Source organism: Prunus dulcis, chromosome 1 (assembly GCF_902201215.1).
Source record: "Prunus dulcis chromosome 1, ALMONDv2, whole genome shotgun sequence".
NCBI classification, from domain to species: domain Eukaryota; kingdom Viridiplantae; phylum Streptophyta; class Magnoliopsida; order Rosales; family Rosaceae; genus Prunus; species Prunus dulcis.
Genome location: NC_047650.1, coordinates 26348474 through 26360250, shown reverse-complemented (window position 1 = coordinate 26360250; position 11777 = coordinate 26348474). Strand labels below are relative to the sequence as shown.

At 37.1% G+C, this 11777-nt stretch overlaps 1 protein-coding gene across 1 annotated transcript; it reads right to left on the bottom strand.

Annotated features, from left to right (window-relative positions):
* Positions 1-10179: 10179 nt before the first annotated feature.
* Positions 10180-11536, bottom strand: LOC117614880 (protein MIZU-KUSSEI 1). Its single transcript, XM_034343805.1, has one exon. The coding sequence runs from the start codon at positions 11239-11241 to the stop codon at positions 10444-10446; it is 798 nt and encodes a 265-aa protein (XP_034199696.1). The 5' UTR covers positions 11242-11536; the 3' UTR covers positions 10180-10443.
* Between the last annotated feature and the right edge of the window lie 241 nt (positions 11537-11777).

The following is an 11777-nucleotide window of genomic DNA, read 5'->3' as shown; positions in this document are numbered from 1 at the left end:
ATATTATTAATATTAATTTTGGTCAATTAAGGTGTATTAGCTTGGTATTTAGAAATGAGCATTTTCTGGGTATTATTTGATTGATTAGAACAGCATTGAATTTGAGTGTATTTTTAACATGCATGCGTGATTGATTGATTGATTGAATAGATTGTGAAAAATAAGAACATAAAAATTTATATATAATTTTCTTCTTTTGTAACTGAGAGATGATCATATACCAAAAACAGGTTTGCATCAGTGTCAATTGAATGAAAGTTAAAATCAGTGGACCCCCTTTGAAGAAGCCTTGTTTTCTTAACAGACCTTCGCACGCAAAAGATCATCAGCATCATCCCTCATCCTCATGACTCATCCGTCTAAAAACAAAACAAAATTAAATGATGCTTAAATGATGGATTGTATATATGTATATATATAGGATACGCAAACACAAGGCACCTAATTTCAGAGATGCCTCTGTGTCATCTCTGGATTTAGTACATGGTTGTTTCATTAATTCTTCATTAACCACTTTTGCTGTTGAAAATGTGATCAAGTGATTAATTACAGGGCCACTTTGATTGGTATACTTGCCGTCTTTCAAGTCCCATTGTTGCTGTGTGTGAGACAAGATTGTTGGCGAGTTCATATTTTGTTAGGATTTTAATTCCTTCTTTACTTAGAATTTATTTTCTATTGTAATTTAGATTTATTTTCTATTTTAATTAGAGTTGTACTTCTTATAAATATCTCTATATTAGAGAAGAATAAAAATTTGAGCATATTGAGCATAATTGAATATTTGTCTTACTTTGTATGACAGAGATTACTTCCTGTCGCCAAAAAATTAGAAAAATGGCAAGGAATTCCATTATTCCAAGCATCCCAAAACTGCAATTATCTGGTTGAGAGCTGAGAAGTTGCAACACACAAACTGCCTGCCTTCCCCCAAAAATTCTTTCCACCCGCAGAGTGACATAGTTTCCTAGAAAAATCTCACACTCAATTTGACCTGAAATAAAGAATAATTGGAGGCCAAGGCCAAGTCTTAAGCCGGCACCAAATATAATACTTTTGTACCAATATATATTTTCAAAACCGTTGACATTCAAAATTCCCATTAGTCATTGGCGTGCAGCTCACTTCTCCTTCTCTTTCCTTCCCTTTACAATGCCAAATGCCAAACTTTTTCCTGTTTCCCCATGCACATGTATATAAAAATAAAACCAACCCCCTTCTCTTTCCCTCAGTGAATTAATTTTTTCTTCTTCTTAAAAGTCCTCAAATTTCTCATTCCTTAAACCCTGCATATCTCACAAAACATTCCACACACTGCAAACTCTGCAATGGCTTCTTCCTCTCCCAAATCTAAACACCTTTCTTGTTCGTGCAAAACTACCATGTTTGTTGTTTCTCTCATTCTTCTCCTCATTGGATCCTGCTCCGGTGCGAGGCTAGGGAAGACGGTGATTCTGGCGGACCATAAGGTTTTGCTGAATCTGGAGCATACGAAAACGCTCAATCCGAGAACACACCGGACAGGGTTTCAATACAGAGGCCAGGTATTCAGCTTCTTCCCCAAAGGGACCCCTATCCCTCCTTCTGGTCCTTCCAAGAGGCACAACTCAGTGGTGGATTCTACACCTCATGATTAAGTCACACAGAGTGCTTCATCTTAGTTCTTCTACACTTGTTCTTCTTCCTCCTCCTCTGTTTTGTAGTTTTTTTATTTTATTTTCTTTCTTAGATTTGTATTCATTAAAGGGTTGCAAAGCTTTTTTGAATCGGATGTGAATCTGAATGGGATCAGATCAGTAGGAGATATGATTCTTTTTTCTTTTTTCTTTTCTTGGATTTGTGATAATTCCCAATTATACTGTATAGAAAACCTTTATTTGTTGAAATGTTCTATTCAATGTGAAAGAAGTGTAATACCTTTCAAATTAATGTCAGACTTTTGATGATCAAGTTGTGGTTGTTTGTTTCAATATGATCTGTTTCTGTATTTGCATTCTAGGTGGAACAAGTTTTGAGAGAGTAGGTTTAACCATTTGAATTGGACACTCTGGTTTTTGACTTTGCATGATGTGTCAGCATTTGGATATACTTACCAATTGCCATGCTTTTGGTTGATTGAGAGAGAATAATGGCTTACAAAATGGTTGCCCAAAATCCATTCATTCCAGTTGCCTTTTAGTCAAGGCTAGACTTTTGCTGGCTTTGGTCCACCAGTTTCTTGTTTTTTAGCCTTCCACCATTGAACAGAGCACTTTGGTTTGGTTGGTTTCTTCACATATTTTTTCTGGTGCCATTTTCTCATGTTTTGATTAAGCTCTTAAACAGAAGTTACAGAAGAGAAGAGAGTGGCATAAACTTTAATTTGCTAATTTAATTTGCATTAAAAATTGTTAGGTTTACTACAAATACGTACCAACCCAATCTACTAACAAGCTCTCATTAAAGAAAAAGGAGCTTCAAAATGGGAAAAATATTGAAATAAAGTTTTTAATTCACAATAATTGATAAGTTAAATTAGGAGGAATATTTTAAAGCAGCCCATATTTGTCACCTTGATCATGAGGTCCATCATGATCATGATCACACACACACACACATCATGTGTATTAAACAATTGGAATTCGAGGAGGGCTATCTTTGATCAAAAGGAAGATAAAAACCAATACTTGTACGGCATGTCATGACTTGTGCATTATTGCAGTGCAGAAAAATTTGATATTGGGGGAAAAGTAACATACTTTTCACTCATTCTCATTAATTCATGCCTTAAAGGGTGTTACCAATGTGCCTAATTTGGATATGTCGAACACCAACCCGCGTAGGCTTTGATGAACATAAAATGGATATTTAAAGACCTTTTCTTAGATGTATCCAAACATTTTCATTGCCCTGCCAAATATTAGTTATAGCCATTAATTGGAGAAATTTCAAATACGTGCGAACACTTGCAAACTACGTATATTCAAAAGTCGAAATAATAAATAGAAAATTCGAGTGTTTGAACCTCCAAAGTATATTTAGCTAGCATTATATGTAGTCTCAGTTTTGGACACCATTAATTACAAAGAGTAAAATTTTCCTTAACTTGTGATTGGCAAAACGAGTTTGGAAAGGCGTGCAGTCTCGAATCTCAAGAACTACAAATCTGGAAACCATACCTAACAACTCCAGCAAACAATTGTCATTGACGGTTTTCATGGTCTTCTTGATTTCTTGATGGGCAATGCAATTGGGATTTGGCTCCCCCGGACTAAACTCCCCAGCTCGCGCGGGGTTTGTTGTACGGTGTTGTTTTTCTTGTTAATTCTCAATCAAACCACGAGGCTCTAGAGTTGACAATGAACAGGCCCTCAAATCCCTCGACATTCACACTCATAATAATCATGAAGATTGTAGAAATAAATCAAAGGACATGTTTCATGGACCGTAAAAATAGGAATAGAGAACAAGTTTTTAAATTTGCCTTTTTCGCGTACGATGAAACGACACGTTTTGATTTTGACTTTTGAGGACATGGCCTTTCTTTCCATGAAAAAATAATTATCATTCATGCATTGCAATTTGCACTGCACCGCAAACGCTAAGCTCAACTTAATTAAACCAATTATGTGAAATTTATAGAACAATTCTGTTATTTATGATCAATTATTTTATACAAACTGCATCTGTATGTGCCACGACTTTTGATATCTCAGATTCTGAATGCATACATCATTTCAATTTTTTATTATTTTATAAAGTTTATCATCATCTCGGGGGCACCATGGAAAGTCTACATATGGAACGACAGGAGATATGTCGACGTATCAACAATTATATGATATATCAATCTTCTTTTATTGAGGGATTGTTTAAATAATTTTAATTGAAGGACATTTTTTAAGCTTCTCTACGAATTGTTTTTCAATGATTCAAATAATTTATTTTTTGAAGTCTAAATTCATAGATCATTCTTGCAAAAAATTAGACAAATTAGAAATTGTTTCAACATCTAATTGTGTTCAACAAAATCAATGAACATAGTGCTTCAAGAAAGTACTAAAATTTCAATAATTCAATTGAGTGGTAAAATGATATCATATTTAAGTGATTTTTTTGTAGAGATAATATTTGAATGAATATTTACAAAATAGACGGTTTGGATTAGTGAAATACAATGCGAAGTGAACCCCTTAAGAATGTCCATAAAATAAACTTATTTGAGAGATCCACCAACGAAAGATATGTATATATTTTCTATAATATTCTTACATTACATATTTGACACAAAGAGTTGAATTACATGTGAATTGGATTTGAGCCGAAGAATAATATTCAACACGTACACGGTTAAAGTCCATGACCATGTTTTTGTTTTTGTTTAAGATAGACTTAATTAATTATATGTCGTTTACTTACAGATTATCAAAGTTTGAATTGTTTGCGCCAATCTCATTGTTTACTTATCATTTAAATACAAGCTGAATAGGTGGTCTTGGAGTTTTGACCCATTCTTTTGGAGTTCATAGGAGAGAGCCAGCTGCTAATCTCATGAACGAGGGGAGAGCAAATGAGGAATGAGGTAGGTACAGAGTTGGTTATTATGTATTTAAATAAAAAGGGCAAAATGGCATGCAGCTGTTTCCATTTGCCAATTTCCAAAACAAAAGGCAAATGGTAAACATTTTTATTTTACTTTAATGAGCTGGTGGGATAGGGTTTTGCTTGTCGCCTGGGGCTAGAGTTGGTCATCGGACTGGATCATCCTCCTCGTAGAATTCTACGTTGAGGGTCTTATTTAAGATGCTTCGATGAGACATTATATTTTAATCATTAAATTAAACTAATTAATGTGATATAATGATTAAGAGTTAGAGTCTCGTCTAAGGAACTCTCATTGTAGAATAACTCTATCATTTCATTATGGCTAGACTTGATCATTAGATTGGTTCTGTAAAATGTATCTGATTATTTGACCCAATCCAAAATAGAAATGGGTTGGACAGCTTGGCTTGGTCCATTATTCTAAGCCCAAAACCAACCAGTATAAATATAATGTTGGGTCAGTCCATGTGTGATGTGAATGGATTGAAATTTATTTGTGAGAGCTAAAAAGCCCACATAGGATGGAGATAGGTTTTTTATTGCTAAAATGGAACAAACCTAAGGTCTGTTTTGAACAACTCTAAGAGCATTTCCACCAGTTAGCCCCTTGTCATGGCAAGGGGAGTCCTAGGGCAACTACTGTTCACGTGAATAGTGGCTGTCCTAACCCCCCTCCAGCAAAGTGTGTTTCCAGCAGTTTAGGCTTGCCATGGCAAATACTATTCATTTTTTTGTTTTTTTCACAATTTTGTTTACTTAAACAATTAATTTGGATAATATTTTTGGATAAGATTTTTGGGTTCCTACGTGTCAATACTATTCATATCGGATAAGATTTTTGGTTTAAAATTTCAGATAAATTTCAGATAAATTTCAAAATTCAAAATTCAGATAAATTCAAAATGTCAAATTTCAGATACATTTCGAAATTCAAATTTTAGATAAATTTCAAATTTCAGATAAGATTTTCACCCTCTAAGATTGCGCCGCGTGTCATATCTATCTGTCTACATTTTTCTATAAAACCAGAGGTTCAGCTCATACCTCCCACACCAGTTCTTCTCTACATTTCCATTTTTCATATTTTAGATTTCATTCTCCATTCTCAATGGCAGACATGCAAGAGGTTTTGGAGAGGCAAGAGCGAGAAACTAGAGAAAGAATGCGTAGACGAGCTACAAGCAAAAGAGCGCAGAGAGAACTAGATGAGCAACTTGGCATAGCAGTTGCTTTGCTGGAGGAAGAAAACCAGAGTCGCCGTGGTTCACGAGAAGGCCGTGGCCCAAATGTGGACAGACATAGACATTCTCGGGGTAAGAATCTTATGGAAGATTATTTTATCCCACAATCTCTGTACTCTGATGTTCATTTTCGAGGGAGATATAAAATGCAACCCCATTTGTTCAATAAAGTCATGCATGATATTTTCAATTATGATGAATATTTTGTTCAAAAGAGAAATTGTGTTGGAAATTTGGGACTTCTTCCAGAGCAGAAGTTCACAGCTGTGATACGAATGTTGGCGTATGGGTCATCTGCTGATCAGGTAGATGAGATTGCTCGGATGGGGGAAGTCCACTGTTTTGGAGAGCTTGGTGCGATTTTGTGATGCTGTGGAAACTCTGTACACCAGAGACTACCTCCGCAGACCTACGCCCAGGGACCTGCAAAGGCTTCTCCAAAAAGCTGAGTCTCGAGGATTTCCTGGCATGATTGGAAGCATTGACTGCATGCACTGGCAGTGGAAAAATTGTCCAACTGCTTGGCAAGGGGACTACAGAAATAGAAAAGGGCAGAAAAGTATCATCCTGGAAGCAGTTGCTGGTTTTGATACATGGGTTTGGCACTCCTTCTTCGGAGTTGCCGGATCTCAAAACGATTTGAATGTCCTAGGTCAATCCCCGGTGTTCAATGATGTTTTGAGAGGTGAAGCCCCAAATATCACATATGAAATTAACAATACCATCTACCAGAACGGGCATTATCTAGCTGATGGCATCTACCCGAGGTGGACAACATTTGTGAAAACAATTCCACATCCCCGATCCCATAAGCAAAATTTTTTTGCTCACTATCAAGAGGGTACAGAAAAGATGTTGAGAGGTGCTTCGGTATCCTTCAAGCCCCGTGGGCTATTATCAGGGGCGCGGCACGTCTATTTGACGAGAAGGTGCTTAGGAGTATAATGATGACTTGTATCATCCTCCATAACATGATTGTGGAAGATGAATATGATTACGATGCTGATGAAGTGTATGAACCAAATCCAATGGACACGGCCCTAACACGAATTTATGAAAAACCAGTGGGGCCAAATGGAGAACCAGTGCAACATGAACCGTTGGTTAGAGACGGTAGTTTCATGCCCCGTATGATTGATCGCTACACGGAGATGCAATCGTCCTATATTCATGAACACCGTCAAGTTGACTTGATGGAGCATTTATGGGCTGTGAAAGGCAATGAAGGAAATGAAGGTGAATGAAGTGAAGTGAAGAAGTTGTTTTTAATTTATTATGTTTATGTTGTATTTTTAGTTATGCTTTGTTTTTTTTTTTTTATACTTTATTATTTTTAGTTGTGGGTTGTTTATTTTTTATGCTTTGGTTGTGGGTTGTTTATTTTTTATGCTTTGGTTGTGGTTTGTTTATTTTTTATGCTTTGGTTATGGTTTGTTTATTTTTTATGCTTTGGTTGTGGTTTTTTTTTTTTTTTTAATGCTTTGGTTGTGGTTTGTTTTTTATGTATGGAATGTTTTGAATAAAAAGGATTTTTGTTGAATATTTTCTTTATTCACTAAAAGAAAAGCAATACAACTAATAAAATAAAATACATGAATTAAACAAAACAAAAAATACAATGAAATCAAAGGCAAGTAAACTAAGACATGAAAGGCAAACAAACTATTTTAATGGTTTTCATCATTTAACCAATCCGTGTTGCTAGGTCCATCGTCACGAAAAAGTCTTCGTCTCATAACATCCCTTCGTTTTAGCTTCCAAAATTGTTTTGTTTCAGGGGACATATGGTTTGTATCCATGGCCATGGTTTCCCGATCTTTTTTTTCAATGTTTTGTTCGCGTACATACTCCCTTTCTTTGCGTACATACTCCCTTTCTTTTGCATATTCTAGTTGAATAGCCATATCGTGCTCTTGTTGTTTCAAGTCCATTTCAATTCTCATGGCTTGGTGTTTTGAAAGTTCCTCCAAAAATTTAGATGCATTCTTGCTAGAATTACTCCCTCTCTTCGCCTTCGCCGCCTTCCTCCCAATAGGCCTTGGCTCATTTTCAATGGGTGAGTCTTGACTCATCGGGGAATCCATAGGTGAATCCGATGCCGGCGTCTCATGAAGTGGAGTCTCGTTCAAGACTACCGTCGGACCGGTTGGAATAATTTGGAATCTCTTACAAGTCTTCACCACCTCCCAACAATGGGTATGGTTGAAACTTTTTTTCCCTTGCCCAGTAGCACCAAACCACATTTGTGCTTGCATAATCTATAAAAAAAAATTAAATGGAAATGCAAGAAACTTTAAAAAATATTGGCAATGCAACATGTAAAAAAAAACTAATGCAAATTCAATAAATTTAAAAAAAATGCAACATGTATAAAAAAAAACTAGAGACATATTAACAAAATATATAAATTGCAAGAAACATTTAAATAAAAATTAATATGACATAGAAATTAATAGAACGAAAATGACAAATAATTTACCTCACTGCTAAGGTTTTCTTCGCTTCGATGGTTGTCCATCGCTTTTGCTAAGACATTTCTCCATTTCGCCAACTCTTTATTAAGAACTTTCCACCTACTGGATAATGCCATTTCTGTACGTGTAGAACCAATTGCCCTTTCACAAAATGCTTGATGAATTTTTTTTCCACATATGAGAAAATTTAATCTCATTGCCCGTTATGGGACAATGACTAACTTGGACCCAAGCCTCACACAAGCTAACATCTTCCATCATGCTCCATGCCCCTCCATTTTCAGTAGAAGAACCCATAATATGATAGACAAAAATACAACTTGAAAGTGAAAAAATATTGGGTAGAAAGTGAATAAATATTGAGGAGAAAGTGAATAATAGTAGAAGAAGAAGAAAATGTAAGAGGATTTGGTGTTAAAAGTGAAGAGTATTGGTTGGTATTTATACAAAAAAAATTCAGTAATTTTTGTGTATTTTTTTTTAAAAAATTTCAATTTTTTTCAATTTTTTATTGCAGAAAAATTGCCTGCCGTTGGATTGAAGGAAAAAAAAAAGAATCGGAGAGCCAATAGGCTGCCACGTGGAATGTAGCTGGAGGGCTGACGCCAGCCCGGAGTCAGCCATGACGTCACCGCCCTCGGGCGTTTGCTCAGGCCGAACTCCAGTCGGGCCAGCCCAGTCTCGTGGCCCCCACCTCTTGCCCGGGCTGCCTTCTGCTGCTGGAAACCCATTTTTTTACCAAACCCCCCCTAGCCCAAGTCCACCTCCTGCTGCTGGACTTGCTCTAAGTTCAGACATTTCCTTGTTGCTATTTAAAAGATTATAAATTCGGACAAACCCATTAGAATTAAAAAAGAGAAAAAGAATAAACAAGTGCATATGCCACGGGTAAGAACAAAAGCTAGAAACCAAACAAGATTTGCTATATATATGTTGTTTTGTTTTTCTGGTTTGGCTTTGAGGAAGGAAGGAAGCAGCCACAGGATATTGGAAATTGGGGTCTGTTTTTTAGTCTCAAATGGAAAGCCTTTTCCAATTGGTAATGGATCAAAGGGTGAAACTTGAAATTCCTCTTCCATCAAAGAGCTTGTAGATATGACAATGCGTGATGAGTGAATGATTTGCTTCACAAGTTATGAACTCTCTGAGAGCTTTAGGCTGCTTCACAAGTCATGAGCTCAGTAGGCAGGCAGGAACAGGAACAGGATGGCAATAAAGTGGAAGACAGAAGTGACATTTTTCAGCGTGAGACAAACAATAGGCCAGAATCTTTTGAAAATAATTTAGTTTCAATCAACCAAACAACCCCTGACCTATCGGGCTACCTAGCTTAGGGAATCCCAATGGGTTTGTCTTCCCCTCTGAAAATACCTTTTTCCTTTTCTTTTAAATTCCCAATCAGATTGGAGAGAGAGTGTGCGTGTGAGAGACACAAAGACAGAGTTTGTTAACCTAATCAGTATCTAATTAATAATCGATTAAAAAAGGAATAAACGTGACTATCTCCTTATCAATATGGACAAGGTTCATATTGTGGGCATGTCAGTATAGAATTTGACTTTGCATTTCACAATCAAAGCTACCCAAATAGATAATAACAAGAGTCTGATTTAATTCTAAACCCCTTTACAAATAATTACTGTTCAGTTTAAAGATTTCCTCAAGAAAGTAAGAGTCATCTTCCTAATATAATATATGACTAGGAAGGAACCAAAGTGAAAAACTGATATGGTGCTGCTAAGAGAAATCAAACATGCAGAATGGTATGCCGTCAAAAACGATCACAATGGCATTAAGACTTGAATACGAAATTCGATTTAGGGTTTTGGAGAAGGGAAAAATCAGAACTTTAAAATTGGCAAAACCATGACCTTCTTTCTCATAATAAGCATCTTGTTTCCAACATTCCAGCTGAAAAGAGGAAGAGAGAAGAGAACCTATACATACATATAAAAAATACCCCACACTGCCTACCTATGTGGTATGCTATTATCCCATAACCAACACCCCCCCAAAATGCCTAAAATTCTGAAGCATGATACGAGTGATCAACCAATTTTCTTACTTAGCTCCAAAATGAACAAAAAAGACAGATACATGGAGAAAGAACCAAACCTCCAAATTTTTATGGCTCAATGAGCTTTCTAGACTCTAAGCAGATAAATACTAAGTTCAGGACCTCCAGAACCATCAGGGTTCATCATGTAGAAGGCCTCAGAGTCCTTAGACCCCACAACTCTCTCAAACTTAGCTCTCATGTACATGAGCTCACCCTCAGCTCCAACTCCATCTTCACTTCCTGGCAAAACACCAGCCCCCATTGAAATTGGCTCCAGAGCTTTCAAAACCTTCCACTCCCCAGGTCCACAGTCACGCTTCATAGCAAACCCACATTTCTTTCCATTGCAGTAAGTCCTCCAGAGTGGCTCCTCTAGCATTTTCAAACCTTTCTTCTCTGTTTTCTTCTCGCACTCCAAGGCAATCCTCACCAACCCAGAAGCCATTTCTCGAACCAAAACACTTGTGGGTGTTGCAAGCTCGATCAGGAAGGCAGGGCTCAACTTGGGTTCTTCTTGAAATGCCAGATGAACATGTCCACGACGATAGCCGAACAGAGTACCCATGACTCTGGTGCCGAGGCCAGAGCGAGAGCGGCTCTTACTAAACACTGTGAGAGCTGACCGGATCTTGGACACTGACATCAGAGAATGTTTCTTGCGTGGTATTATTGCGGGGATCAAAGCAGTGTCTGTTGAGACTGGGATTCTAAGCTCCTGTTCATCTTTCTCTGATTCCTCAGAGAAATGTGAGTATGATGAGTTGAAGTTTAAGATTTCGTGGTAATCTTCTTCATCATCCTCTACTTTCTTTTTCCAGTGGAAGTACCTCCTGGAGAAGGAGAAAGAAGAGTCATGAGAGGTCTTGGCCATAATTGTCCTCATCTGGGAAATTTAGGAAGAGAGAGAGAGAGAGAGAGCAAAGAAGGAGTGGAAGTCTACAGAGGTTAATTAATTGGTTGGTATGACTATGGGACTCAATGGAGAGAAGAGTTAAAAAGATGGAGAAAGATCTGATTGTGTTGCTTCTATTCTAGTGGTTATATGGGGGTGTTTTTATTGTTTGCTTGCAACACCTTTTGTCATACTTTAGAGACTGGCATGAGAATCCTGACAAAAAGAAGGTGAGCAGCCCCTACCTACCTGTAACAAGAAGAAATTGAGAGAGAAGGGGGTTGGAGACAACAATAGGTGAAAAGTGACTTTGGAGAGGGATAGAAATGGACAATAGATGAAAATAAAGATCGATAATTTGATGGTGGAAGAAACAGAGGAGACAAAGCCTTGTGTGATTTCTTTATCATGTGCAGTGCAGGAGGAGTGGGGGCTGTGCAGAAAATAAGGTGGGGGTGTGTGTGTGTGTGTGGGGTAGACAAAGAAAGAGAGGCTTGACTGACTAGTCTGACTTGCATTGGAAACAG